Source organism: Danio rerio, chromosome 22 (genome assembly GCF_052040795.2).
Source record: "Danio rerio strain M-AB ecotype USA chromosome 22, GRCz13ab, whole genome shotgun sequence".
NCBI lineage: Eukaryota > Metazoa > Chordata > Actinopteri > Cypriniformes > Danionidae > Danio > Danio rerio.
The window spans coordinates 15,532,045-15,556,870 of NC_141042.1; the positions used below are offsets into that span (position 1 = coordinate 15,532,045).

At 37.3% G+C, this 24,826-nt stretch overlaps 1 protein-coding gene across 2 annotated transcripts in view; it reads right to left on the minus strand.

Moving 5' to 3' along the window:
• Nucleotides 1-5,773: 5,773 nt before the first annotated feature.
• Nucleotides 5,774-24,826, minus strand: part of elfn2a (extracellular leucine-rich repeat and fibronectin type III domain containing 2a) — a 245,415-nt gene continuing 226,362 nt past the window's right edge. Inside the window, exon 4 of one of the 2 annotated variants that reach the window (XM_087302269.1) lies at nt 5,774-11,548. In XM_087302269.1, coding sequence (XP_087158395.1) covers nt 8,436-11,237 — 2,802 coding nt within the window. In that variant the 5' untranslated portion in view covers nt 11,238-11,548 and the 3' untranslated portion in view covers nt 5,774-8,435. 2 annotated transcript variants of the gene reach the window in all.

Genomic DNA, 24,826 nt, shown 5'->3' on the forward strand with positions numbered 1-24,826 from the left:
TGCTTTTGAAAGTTAAAAGATTAATAATGTCCTTAGATAATTGTAGATGGTGGAAACTTAAACAGAATTCACTACCCCATAAGGCATAACTGGATATTTGATGAACAAACATATTTGGACTGGAAAAAATTGGTTGAAATCTACAAGACTAATAAGTCTGAACTCTTGAAACACTGCTATTGAGGAGACCCTTTTGAGTTGTAACAATTTAAGGTGAAGTTTAAGGTCAAAAGCATTTTGGCATACTCCAAAATAATGGAGCTTCAAATATGACCTTGACTTTGCTGTTGTAAACTTGTCTCACATTAATCAAACCCCTCAGACACTTTCAAACTTGTGCATTGGGGAAAATTGGGGACAGAGTTTTTATGTCTTTGTTCTTGCATCAGTTGCTAATGTGCCTCTTAAAGCCAATAAATTGAGGTTTTCTTAAGGATCTCCAATAAGCTCACACTCATCCTCCTTAACCTTAGGCACCTTAGTAACCACTCTCGTTCTACTTGTCATGGACCCACAGTAGAATTTTATCAAGGGAAGTCCAGATCCGATCTCATGATCAGAAATCGTGCCCGATCACGCGATTTTAGACTTGATCAGAATCAGACGTTACCTCCTGATCAAGACTCGAATATACATGTATAACAAATATAGTTATGCGATGGCACAGAGTTTGACCTCTTTCTTGACTTCACACATAAAAAGCAACGTGTGTGGCATGACATCACTTTGTTGCAGAGACGCTATTGGTTAAATGACGACAAAGTAGAACACGAAAGCAGCTTGAAGCGGAAAGCACGAGTATCCCTGCAGTCTGGAGGTATTATGAAGTTGATGATGACAACATTGCGATAGCAAACTGAGATATGTAAACTTGGGATTAGCTGCCGGGTATTTTAATATATATATATATATATATATATATATATATATATATATATATATATATATATATATATATATATATATATATATATTTTTTTTTTTTTTTTTACTGTTTCATTAAAGTTCAAAAGTGAAAAATTTATGTTATTTATTACTTGATTGTTCAAGCTACTTCACAGACATGTTCTGTTTGTTAACAGGGTTATTAAATGTTAAAAAGGTGATTTAAATAAAAAATAAGAAATATCCTGGATCTGCTTCTTTATTTTTTTTTTATGTATTATAGAAGTATTAGATCAGGTTTCGGTATCGGTAGATACTTAACATCAAATGATTCAGACTCTGATTCAAGGGCAAAAAAACCTGATCGGGACATCCCTAATTTTAACCAGCATTTCTAGCATAGCACCAACAGTAATGTTAAAGACCGCAACCTCTTGTAATGGCAGTTTCCACACTACCAAAATACCTCCCCATCAACCGGATCACGACACCAATGTAACTCTGGATGTAACACCAATGTCACCTGGAGCTGCCCTCAACAAGATTCAAGCCAGTACTCAACTATATAAGCAGGTATACAGTACTCAACTATATACAGTACTCAACATTTGAAGTGGATCAAACACATTTTTCTTTAAAATTTTCTTATTTAAAAAATGGGAGTTCAATAGTTTTTACTAGGAGTTTAGTTACAACCCAGCAAACAATGCTGTGTTTAATAGACGTCTAATAGACATCTAAACATAGACAGCTTGGCTAAAACAAGGCTAAAATTGAGCTGTCAGTAAAAATCTAATAGACATATAAGAACAGCCCAAAACTAGACTAGTCTTCAAATAGACAGATTAGACTAACATTATGTGTGTGGTCATTCATTTATGTTTATTTGATGTGACTATTTGTCTGATTATGACATCTTTTGGGACAAAAAAAAAATGCCTGTTGGGTAGTAGTCTTCTTGAGGTTAGGGAGCGAGGTTTACCCACACAACTTGTACTATCTGACTATAATTACACTAACCTTAATCAGATTTTACTGGCTGGTTAACATGAAATAGAAGATACTGTGAAATTTCTGAGAAATAACTACAGATGTATTACATTTTGATGAAGGATTATGTATTACTGCTCTTTTTGCATTGGAGTAACATGCAGATGAATTAACCACACAATAAATGTGATTTAAAATGTACTTTTCAGTTCATTTCCATATTGACTTCAAATAGTTCACAAAAATGAGAAGGTTTACAAAAGCAGAACGAAGTAAGCAATCCCTTGTAGACTACATCAAACCCACTGATCTTATTACCGATGCTATACTTAAAACCTGTGCCGTTCCATCATTAAATATATTTGTTCTCTTCCCTAGGCTCAGTTCACTTATTACTCAATGTTTTACTGAAAGGCATGAGAAGCTCGAATCTCGATCGCAGCAGGTTCTTCTCCGAGGTCTTGCTTAACCCGCTGAGCTAATACCCTATTTGAGATAAGGGGGGTTGGGAATGCTCTACGATTCATACCTTTTGCATTAAACACAGAGTGGTAGCATGGACAGAATAACATGTACTCCTTGTTCTGGTGCCTAATGAGAGGTCCTAAGAGAGGCCTGACCAAATAAAGGTAATAAAAAGTGTAGATGTACATTAAAACAAGAAAACCTTTCTATTTTTCTAACCACACACTAAATTCCCTTCACCAAGGCTTCAGATGTATAAGCGGGAACATTCAGCTGGTGCATGAGGAAGAGAGATATGAAAGAGAAATCGCTGACACAATACACTTTATGGAAAAAAAAAAGAATGGGAAAGGCTTCATCACACTCTAAACATGCAACTAAATTTGACAAGTGCATCACAGGACAATGGTTGGATTTTGAAAGGCGTATTATCTCCATGGACAAGATGGTAGGAGGCCAGGGAATTGAGGGCTGTTAGTCTTTCACTGTTAAAAACTTTATTAGTGGGAGTACGGAAGCTGTTAAAACTCTACAGTCTTCTGTACAGATGAGGAGGGAGGAAGGACTTTACTTATCCATACTGTGGGAGTTTATATTTGCAAATTATTTGTACAAACCTCTTTTTTTTTCCTACCGTTTTCTAATAATGAAGCTTTTAGGAATCCTACAGAATCCATCTTTTAATAGAAATCGATGCAGCCTTAATGTAAATGATGCATAAATTTGGATGTTTTAGGCTGAGTAACTTCATCAAAACATTAAAATGCAATCGAATAATAAAAAATAAAAAAAATGATCAGGAGTGCATTCTGGGTACTAAAAAAATCCAGTGTTTAGTGCTTACCTGAAATTTGAAATCACATTAAATAAACATCAATTACAACAAAGACATTTCAATCATAAAAATATGCAGTTACTTTGACAAATAAATAACATTTAAACAACAAACAGTTACAATCTTACAAATGTTTGGCACCTTCCTTTAAAATAAATTCACTCTTTGTTTTAGTGCCGAGAGGGCACTTTTAAGACTATGTGTCTGTAAACTTATACAGTACGTGTAGATTGTACACTCTGCATATGTCTTTGTGTCAATGTGTGCGAGTGTTTGTAGGTTTGTGTATGTACACATACAGCAATTTTGTTTTCACTGGACATACCCATTGGAAATCTAATACTACTTGTACATAATACTGTATGTATCCGTTGTTAGTATAGATTGTGGTTGTGTGTTTGTCACAGTTTTCACAGTCAGCCATCAGTTACATCTCATCAACACTGTATATCTTTAGGACCACACACACACACACATACATACACTACCAAAAACCAATCTATCAGCAGGAAGTCAAACCACAAATAATTGTCATTCCCATATGCCGACAATATAAAAACAAAACATTCCAAGAGCATAATAATTCCTATCCAATTGTCTTAGCTTGGTATCTCCCAACCACAGTGCAATAACGCAAGTCTTGAGGCTGTTTAGCAAACTCGTCTCTTAACTGAGTTTAGGAAAATAGTGAGGGGTGGACCTTTTGCGGTCTTAAATAGGAATAAATGAGTTTAAGAGAGCGAGTGATGGTGAAAAATATGTACTTTGTTGCATGATGGTGGATCTTGCAATAGGCTTGCGTTTGTCAATGCTATTCGTATACCTCCATGTATCCTTGGTTTACTTACATTCCTTTCTTAGCATTATATAGCTAGATAGCAATATATTCCTAAAGGAATACTCCTCTTTTTGGGAAATAGGTTCATTTTACAACTCACCTAGAGTTATACAGTTAAGTATCATCTTTTTTGTGAATCCATTCAGCCGATCTCTGGGTCTGATGAGAGCACTTTTAGCTTAGCTTAACGTAAACCATTGAATCGAATTAGAACATTGGGATTTCCCTCAAACTCCCTCATTTTAAACATTTAATGCTTGACTAATCTGTACTAAAACTAATGGAACATTAAAAATTGCTATTTTATTTGCCAATATGGCTAGGAACTATACTCTCAGTCGACCAGGCTGGTTTTAGAGGGGTTTTGGCCACTTCCAGGCTGGTTTCCAGCCATTTCTAGTTTTAAAGGCAGATTTCCTAGTTTTTATTAGTTTCTATATTTTAAAATGTCTTAGTTTTTAATTTTTATTAGTTTCAGTATTAGTTTCAGTTTTTTTTTTTTTTTTCTAAATGAGGATATTTGTTAGGTGCAAGATTCAAAATCAACAGGATAAATATTGTATAATAAAAACTCAGCCATAATTTTTTTAAAACATGTATTCAGAGAACACATATCATCATAAATAATAAGTGTGTGTATTATGTGTGCATTATCAGATTCCTAGAACTGGATTGGAGAGGTGTTTTCCAAATCATGTGCATTATAAGTTTGTAGAAGTTATACATTAAAAATACCCTTAAATATACATTTTTAGTACTGCTTCAGTGAACTTGATCAAGTATATTAAAATCCATTAATTTCCCCGAGTTGTAGTTTTTTCAAAGTGTGCTTTAACTGCTTTAAAACTAAGTAAAATCTTTGTAGACTAGAAACATATGTACTGTATAATATTTATTTTAAAAATGCGGGCAATACATTATAGATTAATTTTATTAAACAAACATTATATTAATATTATTTTTAATTAAACTATGGGGTGCGGCTATAGGGGGCCTACAAGACATGGTGCCCAGTGGCCTCTGAATTAATAATCCGGGCCTTGTGATGGGAAGTTCAGATTTCTAACGTGGATGTTAGGACCTAACATTATGTAGTCAGCAATAGTAATTTCAGTCAGTTAAAACATCACCATGATCTAAAAAATGTCTTACAGTAAAGTTTTACTAACTGTAAACCCAACTGAATCATGCTTCACTTATTTAAACTCCATTACAATTGTGTGTTATGAAATAAATTTACGTTTTTCACCAGATCCTCTCATTTAAGCCCTCGGTTTACCCGCGCTGCAGTTGTTACAAGATCAGTTCAGTAACACTGCGGGCTGTACTGTTTGTGTTTGGTTTGCTGAATCGCGCATGCGCAGTACTACTGGTTCACCGCTTCTCAATGTAACATTACTGTTCTAATATCTGAATGAGAGTATTTATTGTATTATTATGAGTTAGAGGGGTGTTAGGCTTGTTATAAAGTAAGAAGTGGGTGGAAAAGTGCTTACTGGAGACGTGAATCGTTTTAAATGATTCAGTTCGATTTGGTGAACTAGTTCAACCGGTTCATTTAGAAGATCGGTTAAAAAGATTCGTTCGCAATCGCGATACAGAAATAAAACCCATTATTGGGCACAAATCTGTTAAAGTAACAGTCTCGAGGACAACCGGCTCAATCTGGCCAATGGAAGCAGGAGACTCAGAGGTGCGAAAGGGTCAAACACAAACACCTGCGCGCAGATTATATTTACTTCTAAAAGGCTTACAGTAAGATTATGTATTAAATACATTTACAAATACGAAAACGAAGTAGGTTTTTGCTATAATTTTAGTTAGTTTCAGTTAATTTTGTATGTACATAATACAGTTTCAGTTAGTTCTAGTTTTTGACAAAACTCTCGTTTTTATTTTTATTTCATTATTATTTTACATTTTAGTTTTATTTTTTTCGTTAGTTTTCATAAGCTATAATAACCTTGCTCCAGAGCGCTCACTGCGCGTCTATATTTGAGATAAAAAACTTCTTAAGCTGATGATAATAATATGCTCGTGATTATTGAAGTGTAGCTTCTCACATCCGATCCTTTTAGAAACGGTCGAACGCGAGTGAAGCGCAAAAAACAAAAACAAAGAAGAAGCCGGAAAAAAACAAAGCAAGTGATTCTTTCAGAAATCTAAAACTAAAACAAAATGCCATGTTTATCTATTACCATCACTTGTCGGAATATTATGAACTCTGAATGACAGAAATACTTTATAACAAGAGGTTACATATGCTGTTCAAGATTAAAGACCATTGGTATCCTTTTGGCAGTGGAAATGGAAGCCTGATAAAGGTGACCCATACTGTACCACTCAGTGGAAACGTGCCATAATGGTCTTATCCTATTCAATGATTTATGCTAAGCTATGCTAAGTCCTCTTGCCAGACCTGTAGATTAGCTGAATGGATTCAAAATTAATAAAGCTAAACTTTAATTTGAGGGGACTTGTAAAATGAGCCTATTTCCAAAAATGCAAAGTGATCCATTAAGAGGGTAACCAGTTTCTAAATGTGAATGCTGTCTTTAGATCTCTCTAGACTATGGTTGACCGCAGGTAGGATTTCCCTTTGTGAGGTTTTAGTAAATTGGCTCTGTGTATTTTGAACTGACAGTGTCAATTCTCAATTACAGGTTATTGATTAAGAATCTTGACGGATGATGTGACATACTATTGATGTATGCCAAATGCAATTGTAAAATGAAAATCAATTTTCATGTACTGGCGGAATTCTAATGACGCTTGCACTGAGGAGAATCCACTGCGTGTCAAACATAAGCTCTTGAGATCTACATTCATTAGTAAACAACAAATGTCATTAAAACACCTGAAATCGCAAAGCCCAGAAGCTCATTTGAGGAGCCTGAGCTGTATATCTTAATCCAATAAATTGCTCTTAAATACAAAGAGCTTCAGCTTGCCTTTCATTGCCATTTGGCGAATCAGCAAAACTCCAGGGATGCATTCTGGGTGATGACCTGACCGGAAAGGGCGAGATTAATTTCAATCACATCTCCAATCTGGCAGTGTTAATAATATAAGCACCTATGTGACCCCTTGACTCCTCTGCTGCAAATGACTAATTAATTTTCCCTATTATACCATGCAAGGACAATAACAAGTTCTTAAAAATCAGACGTGAGAAATAATTGAATTTGTTTCATACCTTCCCTAACTTGACCACTGCTGACTTCAGGTCAGCAAAAGTGGGTTATAAACAGAAACAGAAGATCAGAACAGTGGGGAAAGATATGCTAAAACGATATTCAATGAAAGCAGAACTGACCAGGTTAAACAAATACAATGTATGATTGAAATTTGAAACTTGTACAAGGTTTTCTGTGGTCATTAAAAAAAAGCCGTACTCACACACAAGTAAGATTGTTATAATGAAGTTAATAGTTCAGCATTTTCTAAAATTGTACCTTTTGGATTAGGTTTAACGTTTTGTTGAGTGTAGCTTGTAGACTAGCTTTGGCATTTTGGCTAAACAAGGCAAAACCCTTTGTGTAATACACCAACACATTTAACACACCACTGTAAACCTTAGCTATTTCAGACTATTACAACTGGGGTTTATCTCTAGCTGCCATTTTAAATCTTTTTTTTTTCTTAGATCTAGTCTATAGTTTCCAATCCTCAACCCCATAGAACTGTACTTTCCCCCTTCTTTGTATAAAAAATGTCTAAAGATTACAAATGAAAAGGAAAATATCATTGAGGCTGGCTCTGCCACAAATGAATGCAAAAAGAAATTAACATTCTGTGTATTATCGAATTGCCACACTGCTTGAATATAAAGCATGTCCAACTGGCTGCCTCTGGCTTGATAACTGTGTCCCACACATGCTGTGTAAAATTTGTGTGGGTGTCTCCAAACAGGGAATATGCTTTGCATTAGTAGACATTTGTGATGGGTGTTAACAGGGTAACCATGTTTTGATCTGTGGATTCAATCAAGATAAGTCTTCTGTCCTTACTAGTTATCAGTATAAAACAATCATCCTGACAAAGCATTAGGTATCACCTTGTCTTCAGACTATATTCATACATTTGTTAAATTAATACCACTAAATCCTCATTTTTTAAAACTATTAATTTACCAAACTACAGTGCAAAAGTGCACAGGTGGTACACAAGGTAAATATTTTCAACTGAAACTGGATGCCTTTTTAAGTGCCACACTTCCTGCGCATTTATGGTTGCTTGTCTTACACCTATGCCTTAATGAGTTTGGAACACCTGCTTAATTCTGTCTCTTTCAGAACACTTGTCTCTGTGGTGGCCTGTGGGGACCAAAGCACCTGCTGATGGAGTCTGCCGAGCTGTCTCAAAAGCCATCAGTCCTTTTCTCAACAATTTCTCCTCACTTTGTTGTGGTTCTCACAAGCATCACAGTTTCTGCTGTGCTGACACCCCTTTCCAGTAGTCCAGAATGTCATGGAGATCCTCATCCTTTGCAAACTGCACTTTCTTCCGAAGAGCATGACCAGCGGCTATGTATGCCTCCTCACGGGGGCTTTTTTTGTATGGTCGGAAGCGCTCCCAGATTTTAAGAGTGCTCTCGGAGGAGTACTCAGGGCTGGAAGAGTAGCCTGAGTAATTGTGGTGGCGGGGAGAAAGCTGAGAGTAGGCAGTGTCCTTCTTGGTGCGAGTGAGAGGCTTTAAAAAGGAGACTTTCTGGGCAGGGGAGTCAGTGGCACCCTCATAGTAGAGAGCGGGGAAGGAGTGTCGGTGCTCTGAGCAGTGGTAGTCTGGGTGCACCTCCAAGTGGTGCTGCTGAGCTGTGCTGCTCCCACCACCAACCACAACACCACACCCACCCGAACCACCACTGCCACCACCGGCTCCCCTTCCACCCCCGCTGCCACCATCTCCTCTGCCATTACTGACTCCCTGAACCCCTATTAAGGGCAACCTCTCTAATGGCTCCCCGCACCGAACAGGGCTGCCTTTCTCAGGGTACTTGCTCTTGCATTGTTCGGGGCTGCGTGGGTCGGGAACATCCAGGCTAAAAACCCGAGCACTTTTGACAGAGCCACCAGATGAAACGCTGCAGCGGTTTTTAACAGGGTTGATGGGGACAACTGCGGCATCTGCACTAAGTTGTCTTTGCAAGGGCCGTGATGCTGTAGCTGGGGGTGGGTCCCTGTATGGAGGGGAAAGAAAGCCCCCTCCACTAATGCCAGGTCGCTCAGAAAGGGGCAAAACAAGAGGAACAGTAGGTGGAGGACGGATTTTTGGGGATGACATGATCTGGCATGTCTCTGTGATGGTAGGGGAAAGTGGAATAAGCCCCCTGACTGATGAAGGGACATTAGGAGGTGGGGGAGAGGCAGTGCTATCTGCTGTAGTTGCAGTGGCAGCAGCTGCTGCCACAACCGCTACAGAATCTAGTTTGAGTGCATCAATGCAGTTATTGATAATCTGATTTACCTTGTCCACCTCCTTGGCAATGGTAGAGATCTCAGATGTTGAATCTCGGCCATCATCGTCATCAGAGTCATCTCCTCCATTAATCCCATTTTCATCTCTACTTATTTCATCCCCTGACCCAGTTACAACTCCATCCCTCATTTGCTCTTCTCGTCCTGCAGTTCGTACGTCCATGTAGTTGCCCTTACTCGTAGCCATGGCTTCTGAGAAAGCGGTAGCCATCTTCTCCACTTGTGGCAAGGAGGAGAGTCGAGAAGAGGTGGTGTTTGCAGAACCATGAAGGATGCCCAAGCTGGAGGATGCCGATTGGGATAACTTGCTGTGGTGATGTTGATGATGGGACTGGTCATGTAGTTTCTGCAAGGCTGAAGGATCTTTGGCTGCTGCAGCAGCTGCCTCTGGCCCATACCGCATCTCTAAAATGGTTTTCTTAACACTAATTGATTTTTCCTTCTCCTCCTGCATTCTACGCCTACGCAAGCAGTAATACACCAAGCCCAACACAATGACCATCCCAAACAGGCAGCCTAGAATGGTCATAATGTAATGAGTGGTGGTAGAACGACCTGCACGCAAGTCATCAGGCCCTGGAGCCCGTGTTGCAAAATTCAGACAAGTGTGATTGTACCGCTGGGAATTGCGAATGGAGGCCACACAAAAGGTGTAATTAGTATGGGGCTTTAGGTCATTTAATGTGACAGTCTGTTTCTTGTTCTTTAGGTTTATGACATCAGACACATAGGTGTGGTTGTACTGCACTAAAATGTACATCTTACTGTAGGGCTTGGGTATCTGAACCAAGAGTGATGCTGTTGAGAAGGAGACAGTTTGCAACCTAATGTTTGGACTATAAGTTGGGTCTGTAGTAGATGAAGCTGTGGGCTGCATATGTGGCCCCATCTGATCATAAAAATCTATCTCCATCCCTGAAGAATCTAAGTCTGGAGGCAGGGCAGTTATACCACCAACAATCACACCGTCTTTACACATAGATGACAGAATGGAACGAGCATTTCTTCCATGATTACCCCTAGGGCTCACAAGAGGGTAACCAAAAAGTTCCTTTGGGGTCTCACATAGGAGCCTGTCGTATGTGTGAGTGACATTGTCAAATGCCTCTAGCCAAATAAGAAAGGTGTACAAGTCACAGCCACAGTGGAAAGGATTTCCAGCTAGTTCGCATACTATTAGCCGGCCACCTAACACAGTAAAGGTGGATGCATCCAGCTTTGCTAATTTGTTGGAGGAAAGATCGAGACTGCTAAGGCTTGGGCACTCCCAGAAGGCATTGGTTGCAATTACCTCTATGAGGTTATGCTGCAGATATAGGCACTGCATTCGTCCCAACCCTCGCAACATCCCTTCTGTGAGATTGGTAAGCTTGTTATATCCCAGCTGCAAGACCTGTAGATTGGCCTGTCCTGCAAAGGCACCGTCCTCAATGTAGGAGATTTCATTCTTGGTGAGGTTGAGGTCGGTAAGGTTGGTGAATCGGCTGAGGGAGCTGAAGAAAATTGCCTTGAGCTTGTTCTCATTCAGCCGTAAGTCATGGACGGTGTTGTTAATGTGCTGTGGGATTGTCTCATATGGAGGCTGGTTTTGACTGCAGATTGCCAGCCACACGTAGCCTTTGTCCCCTTCAATTAGCCAGCAGTCACCCCTCACGAAAGAAGGTGCATGGAAGAGGAGAAAAATAGGGAGAGAGAGGATGAGAAAGGAAGTTGGAACAGCACAAGGTAAGCTGATCCCGCAGGCCATTTTTGGAGCAAAAAACTGGATTTGTTTTGATCAAGGAGGGAAACAAAAAAAAGGTTAGGGCATAAAATGAGAAAAAATGATCACAGGAGATGGACAGCCAATAGGATTACAACGACACTGGGGGGGAAATGATCTCGAGGGCAGTTACAGCTCTTCAGGAACCATGATGCCAAACATAGTCCCCATTTTACGTGGTTCGTGTTATAGGGTTATAGCATGGCTTGTCACAGCTGCAACTCATGGTCATTGATTTCTTGACTGCTCTTCCTCTGAACTGCTGGGCAGTACTTTCAACCAGTCACTCGTTGGAACTGCGTAAAAGAAAAAGGGGTTGGGGAAGAAAAGTAGGAAATTGTTAATTATTGTAATTTATTCAATAAATTGTATTTTAAATTGCTAACTAAATGAACTTAACATGACATGCAAATAACATGAAGGCATGTATTTTATTTGTAAATACAGAATTTTGTCCTCAGCAAGCTAGTTTTGACAATGTTTGGTTATTGAAAAACATACTGCTCCAACTAAGAATAAAGCTATAAAAGTGTTATGAAGAAAGCATAAATGACAGCATAATTACGGACTAACATGTAGAACAGCCATTATTCTTTGCAAGTCACCAAGGTTTTACAGTGCCTCTAAGGATTCATTTAGGATTACCATTATACAAACAACACCATTCATTCATGTCACTCTTTTAGTTCCCTTGGATATAAAAATGCATAAAAACATCTTGCAACACAGCTAGTAGCAGAGTATGTGCACATGAGTTACGTGACAAGAGAAACAACCTTGTAGATATATTTTGTGTAGTGTTTCATTATGAATTAATGTGTCCTCATCAATATCTAAGCTGGTTGGATGGCCTTTGGCTTGACTTGACCAAATTCCTCAAACTACCCCATTAACAAATGCAGTCTAAACAGCTTGGCCAGGCTTGTAGATGATGCAACTACCTGGTAAAGTCTCATTTTTAAATGCCCTGTAATTCACCTCCTGCTGTAAACATTAGCATCCTTAGATGTGACATAATATGGTATATTCTTTAACCGCAATTTGAAGCAACAAACATCAAGCCCAAGGCTAACTTCGGAACTTCAAAGAAATCTGTCTAATAATCACTGAACTCTCAGCAGGACTCCAATTAATGCTAGTTCATCCATTTTCCACACTCTCCATGTATAACGCATACTTCACATTTTAATATTACACAAAAGTTTAAATATAATTGAAATTATACTACACCTATTGTCATTAAACCGTCACATAATCAACACCAAGCCAAACCGCACAGCCGCTCAGTGTAGAATCCAAGAATCCAATTTTACCATAGTCACTTTTCATTCCTTAAGCCCTCACAGAAACAGAGAACCCTTTTCCTCTAATGCCCGGGCTCAAGATTGAAATTGACAATTCAATTCCTCAACTGACGTCAGCTGATTTACCGCTGAGCCCCAGAGTGTGTCATACTCACGCGGATACTCTCGTAACTGTCAATCCTTCAGTCCCTCAAGACTCAAATGTGTGTGCGTGTGTGGGAGGTTATTTAATCTCTGTAGGAATGACATTAACCAAGGAGCATTAAAAATCCTTTACATCGGTCTCATTAAATTCAAATGCAAATACCGTGGAAAGCACGATAGAAATGTTTGTGCACGTCTGAGTGTATTTTTACGCCTATGAATATATGCATGTAAACATGTTTGCTACGTACACTGCATGCAAATCCACTAGAAGACGTTTATGCAAAGTGGATGCGAATAGATGTAATTATGAAAGGGAGTATTAATTACCCTGCTGACGAGGGGAAATAAAAGCTTTACATAGCACTGTTTGAATAGACGCAACTGTAAAAGTTATCCTACAGCGGTTGCATAATTTAACTTCAATATGCTGGATGATTGTTCCCACATTAAACTAACAAAAGATATTAGACCCAGTGGAATATCTCAAACACCTTCACAATCTCCAAACACATAAATGTTTATATCCCACACTGCATTTGGGATAAATATAAAATGGTGAATCCCTGATTTCAGGGTTTTTTTTTTTTGTAACATTTTAGTTTAAGTACCAAGTCTAGTGACTTATTAACTGCCTATTATTAAAACATTGGCTGTTTATCAGTACTTATAATTGGTCTCTCGTTATTCAGGGGTTATATACACACAGTTGAATTATTAGCCCCCTTTGAATTTTATTTATTTTTTTGTCTTTTTTAAATACTTTACAAATGGTATTTAACAGAGCAAGGAAATGTTCACAGTATGTCTAATAATATTTTTTTTACTTCTGGAGAAATTCTTATTTGTTTCATTTCAGCTACAATAAAAGTAGTTTTACATTTTTTAAACACCATTTTAAGAACAAAATTAGTAGCCCCTTTAGGCATTTTTTCCCCATAGTCTACGGAACAAACCATCTTTACACAATAACTTGCCTGATTACCCTAATCTGCCTTGTTAACCTAATTAACCTAGCTAAGCCTTTAAATGTTACTTTAAACTGTATAGAAGTGCCTTAAAAATATCTAGTAAAATAATATTTACTGTCATCATGGCAAAGATAAAATAATTATAGATGAGTTATTAAAACTATTATGTTTAGAAATGTGTTGAAATTTTTTTTAATCTCTATTAAACAGAAAATTGGGAAAAATAAATCAGGGGCCTTATAATCCTGACTATATACAGTATATATATATGTCTGTGTGTGTATGTATATATAGCGCCCCCTACCCTCTCAAGAATTACACATCCTAAGTTCCATTATGGCTAAGACAGGGTTCTTGTAATAGGATTGTCACACAAATTAAATTAAATTAAATGAACAATCCTGCTTATATTTTAGGCTGGTAAGTAAGGGTAACTATAATACTTATATTTGCAATATAATGCAGAAAATTGCTTCATCTATGTATTAAAAATAAACTAAACCTCTCTTATAATACTCAGACTAAAACAAAACGTCAAACATAATCCCAAAGTGATTTTCTGTAATAAAAACACTTTTAAAAAACATTATTACTCAAAGTCTGAGGACAAATCTAACGTAACTGCGCTGTCAAAGTTATTTCCCCATCTCCTATTCACCCTTCCTCAGTCCAATCAGACATGTCCTTTCAGTATTGGAGGCGTGGCAGTCACATTTAAAGCCAAGATGAAGAGACTTTTCCCAACCATATTTACATAAAGAGTTTATATATATATATATATATATATATATATATATATATATATATATATATATATATATATATATATATATATATATATATATTATTTTTTTTTTTTCATGTTTATAATATACGGCAATGGTGGAGAAATATATACAAAAAAAAAAAAAATGCAATTGGGGAAATTGATCAAAACCTGTTGTCAGGGCCAAACATTTAGCAAAAGGTTCATAAAGCTTTTTAGCGTGTGTGTAATTTTAAACTATAAAATTATTTAAAATAAAATTGTTCAAATGCTGCTGTGTGGCACCCTTTTTGCATCCTCCTAAAACTCATACTGCTAGCAATCGAAGATTTATGTTAGTTTTTCAAGCTAAACACATTACGTTACTGTAAAAAGACATGGAGGAGATTGATTGACTGGTCTACAACCAATCAGGACACAGAACACAATGTGCTGTAAAAAAAAAAAAAAAAAAAAAACAAAAAAAACGTCAAATTGCACAAAAAAATCCATGAAACTGTGAGGCCACGAAAGGTGAACCACGTTATAGTGAGGGACCACTGTAAAGCACATTCTGTCCCCGTTGTAGGTGTGTGCACTCTTCTGTTATTGGCTGTGTTGTTGTCACGTGTTTATGTTTTGACTACTCCATGTGCATTTGTTGTGGCATGTCAGTGTTGTTGTGGTCACATGGTTTGTTACCCCAATCAGCTGTTATGATCAGCCGCCCAGCTGTGGCTAATTACTACAGCTATATCTAAGCGGCTATCCTTTGTAACAATGCCAGTTCGTTAGTGATGTTCATGTATACTGCAGGACTCACAATAGAGTTTGAGCATGCGAAAATCTGTCACGCGGTGCTTCGAAAAGGGGCGGGATTTAACAAGAGTATACATTTAAAAAGCAAGTGATTGGTCCATGTTTTAAATTCCTGTTCAGAAAGGTAATGTTTTGATCTTCGATTGGTCTCACGCAATCATGTGGTGCGATTTTGCCGATCAGAGTTCACAAAGCTTGAACTTTCCAACGTAGCGAACTTTGAAACTTGCTGCTTGCTCTGGTGTGACATATGAATGGAAGTCTATGGGGAGAAAAGTGCAGTGTGACGGCAGCTTTACTGTCTCATCAGGAATCTTGGTGATCTAGAATTTTGTTTGCCTGGTTATCAGCTGACCTGTGAACGTTTTCGGCTCACATTTTTGCCACGTCTTGTGAACTTTTGTTTTTTCATTTTTTGGACTCTTTCGCTCCATTAATTTTGACCACCTGTTAAATAATAAATACACTTACATCTTGGATCTATCTCAGAATTATTTACGTGAGTGTGACATATTCTGTAATCTTATTCTACAGCCCTTATCCTGCCTTATACCTAAACCTAAGTTCTACCCTAACTAATTACAACCCAGCAAACAATTTAGTGTTTATTAGATCTCTTATAGACATCTAAACGTAGACAGCTTGGCTAAAACAAGGCTAAAGTTGAGCTGTCAGTGAAAATCTAATAGACATCTAAGAATAGCCCAAAACTAGACTAGTCGTCAAATAGACAGATTAGACAGACTTTACATGTGTAGTCATTCATTTCTGTTTATTTGATGACTAGGCTAATTTCTTCCTATTCTAAAACGTCTATTAGATTTTCACTGACAGCTTAAATTTAGCCTGGTTTTAGTCAGGACGACTATGTTTAGACGTCTATTAGACATTAATTATACATCTTTTAAAAGCAAAATTAAATGCTTGCTGGGTATGTATAAGCAGCAAATTAGGAGTTTATTGAGCTAAAAGTAATCCTTAATGGTTTATTAATAGTGAGAACTCTCCCTAAACTAAGTAAATTCAACAACAAAAAAATAAAAATAAAAAATTCTACAACTACTTTTTGTTACAACTTTCTCTCAATCAAACATACACACCAAATATATTTTACTTTTTTAGCTTCAGTTTCTAACAATTAAACTTTCTTTCCTACCCTTAGTCACGTCGTCTCATTTCCATCGTTCTGTTCACTGAGCTCTGACCCTGTCAGATAAAGATCTAATTAGTTAGTCGACTCACTTATGCCTAGAGGAAACACTCCACCAGCTCTCCTTCATACTGAGAACGTCTTACCAAACACAAGGTCACAACAATATTACAGCAGGGGCCTCAAAGCAGTATTTTAACACATGCGATAACTATCAGTCTCTGTTGATTTCATTAACAGCAGCCTCTCCAAACACAACACTGACTGAAGCACCATTTGGCTTTCAGATATTTAAATGTAATTATAAAACGACAGAGTTGAAAGATCTCCCAAATGTACCATCGCAGTAGTTTGTGCTGCAAGTGTCGATCCTGGCTTAGACAGGATAAAAACACAATTGCAGATTACTCTGTAAAGCACTAAATAGTTAGAATTCTGTCTGTTTTGTGTATATCTGTGTGCAGTTCCATGTGGAGCAAAATTCCCCCTAAAAAATTAATGAATAAACAAACACACACACACAGTGATTGTAAATACAGCATTGGAAAAAATGGTGTTACTAACAGCCTAAATTACCTTTTTCAGTAACGAACAAGCAAATAAATTACCGTGTCCCAATTACAACGCTGTTAACGATACTGACAATAAAATGTGACATTATATAATTTTTATACAGTATAGTTTGGAATTGGGTGGTGCAGTGGGTAGCGCAGTTGCCTCACAGTAAGAAGGTCACTGGTTCAAGTCCCAGCTGGGCCAGTTGGCATTTCTGTGTGAAGTTTGCATCTTCTCCCTGTGCTTGTGTGGGGGTTCTCCGGGTGCTCTGGTTTCCCCTGCTAAATTGAATAAGCTACACTTGATTATTGAAGGGACTAAGCTGAAAAGAAAATGAATGAATGTATAGTTTGCAATTGAGCTCACTGATGTGCTTTTCTTCGAACTCTGTTGGCCTGCTCTGGTGTAAGTGAGTGGGGCACATAACTGATGATGATTGGCTTGTGTGTGAGTGTGTAGGGGTATGTAACATTTAATAGATGTGTGTACATTACATTTTAAAGATGTCTCCCACTGTCCCACACCTACAGTAGAATAGTGTAGAGGGTTTTATAGTAATTTATTGAATTCAGGATCTATTTTATTTAACATACAGTTTATTTATTTATTTTTGTTACATTTTCTTTTTAAAATGCAATGCAATAGTTATTTTCCTTGGTAATTACTTATTTGTGATAAATAACCTGTAACTATAACTAATTATAATATCATATTATGATAATTATAACTACTATAACTAATTAGAATAATTAATAATTATATTAACTATAAACAACATTGCGTGTATGTTTGTATATTGTATAAAAGCTTTCAGACTATAATTTGCCTTTAATTGACCTTATTCTTCAATACAGAAGTGCACTCAATTTTGCAACTGTTTTAGAACAGAGATGCCCAAACTAGGGCTCACGGACTGAAGTTGGCCCTTGGTTAGCTTTAATTTGACCTCCCATGCCATCTTAGAAGGAAAGTTTTTTTAAATTTTTTTTATTTTTTTATGGTAGTTTGTTTAATTGTTCAGCTACAAAAAGCGAACTGAAATTAAATGTTTAAATTAAAGGTTGTACATGAATCAGATTTTAAAAAATACTCTGGCTGCGTCCGAAATCGCATACTTCCATAATATAGTAATATAGTATGCTAAAATCAGTATGCGAGCCGAGTAGTACCCAGATGACTTACTACTTCCGGCGAAACTCTGAAGTGCTCATCCCATGCACGCTGTGCTCTCCCATGATGCCCTGCGAGAGGATTTGTGAATGGGAGTGAAGCGACGCAAAATGGCAGATGTAGTGCATCTGAATTTTATTCCTACTGCTCACATCCATACTGTATAGAAAGTACTTTTCTAATGGCTGAGTAGTTTGTTTGAATTCAAACGCAGTACCTACTAAGTAGTAGGCGAAAAATGAATGGAAGTGAATGAGACTGGAAGTCTTTGGCCAAAAAGATTCAAATGGCTGCAGCCCTTCTTACGCAAAGAATAAAGATTAAAATTAGCACCACTAATTTTCTCTCAGCTTGTTCGCACATTCACAATACTTTCATCATTATATGTGTCCACACAACCTCAAAATTCATTCATTCATTCATTTTCTTGTCAGCTTAGTCCCTTTATTAATCTCGGGTCGCCACAGTGGAATGAACCGCCAACTTATCCAATATGTTTTTATGCAGCAGATGCCCTTCCAGCCGCAACCCATCTCTGGGAAACAACCTCAAAATTAAACCAGGTCATAGTTTCCCAGTAAGAAACACAGCAAACACAGTGTTATTTGCTAGTACTGAAGAAAGTATTTTAACAGCTGTAAATTAAATCAAAGATACTAATAAATGATGCATTCGAAATCCACTTAGCCCAAACTAAAACTGACATGTTGAATGTGAATGACGCATCCGCACTTCGGTAGAGTTCTGTATTCACTGAGTGCCTGCATTTTTTGTCTCCTCTCTCGGTTTTTATTCCCGCTTTGTCTTTTAGTGGTGGCATTGTATGCTAGGAGATTATCACTATTGTCCTTTCAAAAGGACAAAAATAGCATGTGCCAGCGACAGCAAGGAAACAATTAAGACCCTCTCTTTCTTCCTTTATTCCGTCAAGCTTCGGGCTTTTGTGGAGACCTGAAACCCTTTCTGCTTTCTCACGTCGAGTTATCACACAGCGTATCTGCGATTTAATTAGGACCAGAGGCTAATGCTAATTACAGCTTGTGAAAGCAGGTGGACCAAACTAGCACTTACTTTAGGGAGTCTTCATCGTTTAAAGATGAACCTCTCGGGGGATGAGAGAAGGACAAAGAGAAGACTTGGACCATTACTGAGAGGCAAGAACATTTTAGCCAAATGGTAGGATAAAACAAGGAGTGCTACACTTAATGACTGATAGGAAACTTTCCTCAAACTGGCATTTCATATGACATAACACAGCTGAAGCTAAAATATCCTTACCTGGTGTTTCTTGAGAAGGGAAAAAAGAGCCAACACTTGGATTGTCACATCGTATGTAACTGTTGACCTTTTACTCTGAAGTAGCCTAGAGGAGCTGTTGCTCACTCACCTAACAAAGAGCAATGACCTGTAAAGGTTAAAGCTGAAAAATGTAATTTCTTATTTTATGCTAAACTACTTATTTACTCAATTTAACCTGATGAGACAAACAAAAAATAAATAAATAAAGCCTATCATAAATGCTGTGAACCTATCAAAACATTGCTCTGCTTGTTTGAGTAGACTATAACAGGGACTTTTTTTTTTTTTTTTTGGTTGACTAATTGCAGATGTTTTTAAAAAAAAACTTCAACTTATTGCAGCGTTTTTACTTCAGATTGTCTGCTTTTATTTAAATGTTAAATATTAAAATAAATAAATAGAATAAAAATTTATATAAAAATTATCTTTTGTAAGCTATTTGGACCAAACTGTGTGTAGGTATAGTGTGCCCACAGTCATATTGAAGTGATATAAAAAACACAATAAGTCTCCTTTTTAAATTTCCTGATATTAAAATAGGATCCAATTCCCTCGCATTTTGAGTCCCACGTCAGTGCAGTTTCCCCGCCCACCCAATTGATTGACAGCGCATATTAACATGTCTCTGTAGTAACGTGTATAATCATATCAACAAGACAGGATGTGCACAAAGCAACTGGGATTAAAGATCTGTTCAGCACTCTATGATCATCAATCATTATCAAATGTGATCAAAAATTAGTTTTACAAGTTTAATGCTTTTTTAAACTGAAAAGTGTATGTTTGTAATAAAGAAAGTTAAAGTTAAAAAAGTTTAAAAAGTTAAAGAAGGTAAAATCACTGTTATTTAAAACCACAGCCGCATGTCAGTACAATTATAAAAGAAGATGCATCAATCCCAGTTTGTGGATGTTAAATCGGGTTTATTTTGTACATTAACATAATATTTATAGATATCCATACAGCAGTGGATGTTAATGTGTATGCTGTCACATTTACCGAGCAAAACAGTGTAAAGTTAAAGGCACTCGCTGTGTGTGTGCATCAATTCTGCAACGACATTGTATGGGACTCGTCGTTGCAGAAAGGCTTGAATTATCTCCACAAAAAATACATTAAATAATCATTGGGAAAGTTCTTACTGTAGTATTTCTAACAAAGTTACATGAGATCTGCTTGCTTAATGTCTGTCACTGTGCTGTTTGCGTTTAAAATCTGATTTCTTAAAAAAAAAAAAAAAAACTGCGATCATTACTGTCTGGCTAGGATACGATATAAAGTGGGTATCAGACCAAACAAGAAGCACTGCATTAAATTCCATTTTTTTCCATGCCATGTGTTTAAAATATACCCCAGTATTTTGAACAGAGTTTCTACGATAGCCTGCTGCTAATGATGACACCTGCGTTTAAATTATTTTTTGTCTCTTTTTACGCTTTAACAACCAAATGGATGCTCTATTTAACTGTTTATATTTGAATTATATTACAACATCAATACTGTAAAAAGCAACCATATCAAATTGAAAATAGTCACATAAACCTTTCATCGGAAATTCATCATTTTCTGAAAAACACTAGCTGTGCATATAGCCCATTGAGCAAATGATGTGCACCTTGTCAATTCTATTAAGCAGTTTTTTTTATACAATATTCCAAAATGTGCATTAAAATAGGTAGAAACATAGCTAGGATGCCTCAAGATAGAAATAAATGGTATTGATATCCAGAAGTACTTTTTGTTAAAAAATTTAATCACATTTTACTCTGTTTGGTTAAACAAGAATCTCAAAGCAACAATGACTACGTTTACATGGACATCTTTAATCAAATTATTTGCCCTAATCTGAATAAGACACTAATATGAATAAGGTGTTTACATGAGTTGCTTTTTGAATGTTTCTTTCATCATCTACTTTTACATGTTATAGCACAAATTCGATTAACGTCATTGTGTCAACACGCTATCCACATTCTACAGAGTTTCATGTGGTTTCATTTTTTATGTCGACTTTAACTACAGTTTGTCACTTTCACTTTCATACAGGAACATTTCATGCATGCCCCCCATGACAAACGAGTTATTGGATGTGCGTATGAACTGCTGGAAGAGTGTTGTTTAAATGAAATTTGATACTGCATGCCACATGGGAAAAAAACTCATTCCATGATGCATGTTCTTCACTGACCTGGTAGGTGCAGAGAAATGTGTCAAATTGCCTTGGTATAGACTATTCTGTCACAAAGTGTGGCAAAAATCCTACACCATAATAATAGTTTGATTGCGAGTGTTTACATGTCTGTACTGCGCTTCAATAATGCAAGTAAAATCAGCATACTTCACATGTCTTAATTTGATTTCTGTTTAGTTCGATTATGACCTTAATCAGATTAAATTGAACAAAAATCGCTGTTAGATGCTAGTATTATCGAAGTCAGATTATTTGTGTCCTCGTAAACATTCTCAATGACCCAGTTAATGGTGTTACTTGAGGGCGGGGCACTCTGTTTCATTGACCAATGGCAGGACTAGTTTAAAATCATTGTTCTGACAATCATTTATGCTAGATCAGCACAAACTTTTCAAAACTTCGGGCATTAAAAATCACTTTGTTTCAGCAAGTTGCTACCAGTGTGAAGTTTTAAAGTAAGATATACATAATATTAACATCTACAAGTATTTTTGCTCGGTAGTTGCTCATTTTAATTTACAACGCTCACAGTAAGCACAGGTTTTGGTTGGTTGAACTCAAGCTGCGGTATTATTCTGAGAACCACCACAATTTGCCATTTGAAGCACTTTAAAGCAAGTGCTTGATTTCTCTATTTTCTCCCCCTCAGCCACTGCAGTGTGCACTTGTTAGAATAACAATTTTATCTCCCAACAGCAGCAACATAGGCTGCCTGGAGTGGGAAAACTTTTTTTCAGAGGATGGGGAAGAACATGAAACAATCTTCGAGCGCGTGTTGATTTGCCTTTCACCAACTGACAAAGAAAGCCCCACCGTTTTCCTACCGACTCGCTACATTCGCAGCGAGCATTCTGAGAAAGCAAATTTGGTTGTTTTGTCTGAGGCGGCCGTCTGAGACATCAAACACCCCTCAGGGTTGCGGGATCACGAAAATTGCCAGAGCTACGTTCACCCCGGGAGCCAAACTGACATGGACAGCCGCAGGGGCATTCAAACACTGTGAAACAAATTTGTCTGTGTCAAAATGCCCAGACGTTGCCCTGTCGCTCTGACATCCAATGACCTACACGGGACCAAAGCCCCCAAAGGGGCAAAGCTTTAACTTCCTGAATTCTAATTAGTGGCTTCTCGGCCTTCGGGTCTCGACTGAAAGGATTGGGTTTTTCAAAGTGCCCTTAAAATCTGCTTCTTATTATAACTTAATACTTCTCAACCTCTTCCTCTGTTTCTTGTACAGTGTGTCAGCAATATTTATGCCGGTTCACTTGCCAGAATTTTAGTGCAGGAAGAGGATTTTAAATTACTGCCAAAATTGACTGTGAGGTTAAGAGGTATTTTGACTAACACACAGCAGTGTTGCCCTTTCAGCTCTGTCTCTTTTATTACCTGACCATTTTCAAAATTGAAAATGGTTACAAAAGCAAGTTTCTGAAAGTTAAAGTAGTTTCGGTCAGCAAAATTAGGTGCTTAAACATCAGTAGATGATTTTTAGCTTTGACAAAATGCATCCAAAAAAAAATAATGTGTGTGGTTGTGTTATATAGTGTTAATTTAAAAATGTAATAGTCAACAAATAATTAAGTTTATTGAAATGTAGAATAACTCTATGAAATGAATAATGAAGTGGCACGCATACTTCTTCAAGAAGAACTTCAGACTAGCTATGCTCTCTACTCTAAATAACCATGTTCATATGGAGCAATTTTCTTCTCCTTGGCTGACCACGCTGACAGGTACCCTGAGGCGGACATTTTGAAGTAACCGAGGTGATAATACAGCATCTCCACACTTTCTGACTCTTTCCGTTCTCCCCTGAGGTAAAAAGTCTGGTTTAAAAGCCGGCGATGCTTCATATATCAGAAATAGAGAGCAGAATCATATGCTTAAACATATACTCTGCACTCTATTGTGACAAATTATGCACACACGCACCTTCATTCCTACCAAAGATTGAAAACTATAATAAGATATGTCTTAAAAAACTAGATAGCAAGGAAAAGAAATGAGTATGGACAAAATCCACTGATGGAAAAATGAAGCTCACAGGTAGAATGAATGCATTTACATGGCGGCATTACTGTATAACGAATGTGACACGTTGGTATATTTACTATTATTGTTATAGTTACAAATAACTATTTACATTTGACTTGGTATGAATGGGCAATTAGACTGGCAAATCATAGAAAGAGCTAAAACTTTTCTGCTTAACACATTTTTTGGGGTTGGTAGATTAGTACACAAACATGTACTACTTTCAGGTCCTAGAAGTTGATTTGACAGAATAAAAACATGAAAATCTTGCTTATATAAACCAAGTGTAGTCAAGCCCTGTCTGTATGCTTGCTTCCGGGTGTCAGGCAATAATCCATCCTTGACATCTTGAAATCTTTTTGACTGTGCCATTTTTACAGTTGTTGTAAACAGCTACTCTTCACTTGATGCCCTACAGGAAGGAATCTGACGTAATTTAGTGACAGGTAAAGCGGCCAGGTCTCATAAATAGTCATGAGTGCGTACTTCTGCCCTGGCTTTTGGGAACCTCTTCAACCTCTTCTCTCCTACCAAGGAAAGAGCGATACGCCACAAGCACCTGCTGGTGATGAAAAAAAAAAAGCTCATCACCAGCCTCTTGTCTGGTTTGAGAGCGTGAGTCACCATTTCATGACAAAGTACAGTGAAACAGAAGCTTCATCTAAGCAGCCCTTAGTAAACCGCTCAATCGCACCTAATTTAACAAAAGCGATAATACCACAAGCACTTCTGCTAATTGACCGTTTTATTGTAGATGATTTAGGATATTGTGAGATGCCAAATACATCTGTGCCTGTATCAGGGGTATTCAATGTTATGATTTCAAGCAAGTTTGAAGTAAAGAAGTACCACACTTTAAGTTAAACTATACTACGAACTTTAAGCATAACCCTTCGGGTTCTATTCTACCTGCACAGTTTGAAATAAACCAAATAGAATAAGACTAAAAAGGATCTTTAAAGGGCCATGAAACCCCCTCGTTTCAGCAGGGTGTTTTCACACCTCTACTTTGGAAAAAGTCAGAAAAGTGGGCGTGTCCAGCTCTGTTTAGGGGGGAGTGTCGGAGGAAGAAAAGTGGGATGGTGTGGGAGTGTCTATTTGGGCACGCGCGAGTTTCAGAGTCAAAATACACACACACACACACACACGATAAAGTGATGTTGTTTAACCTACATGGACATCTGTAGTCGAA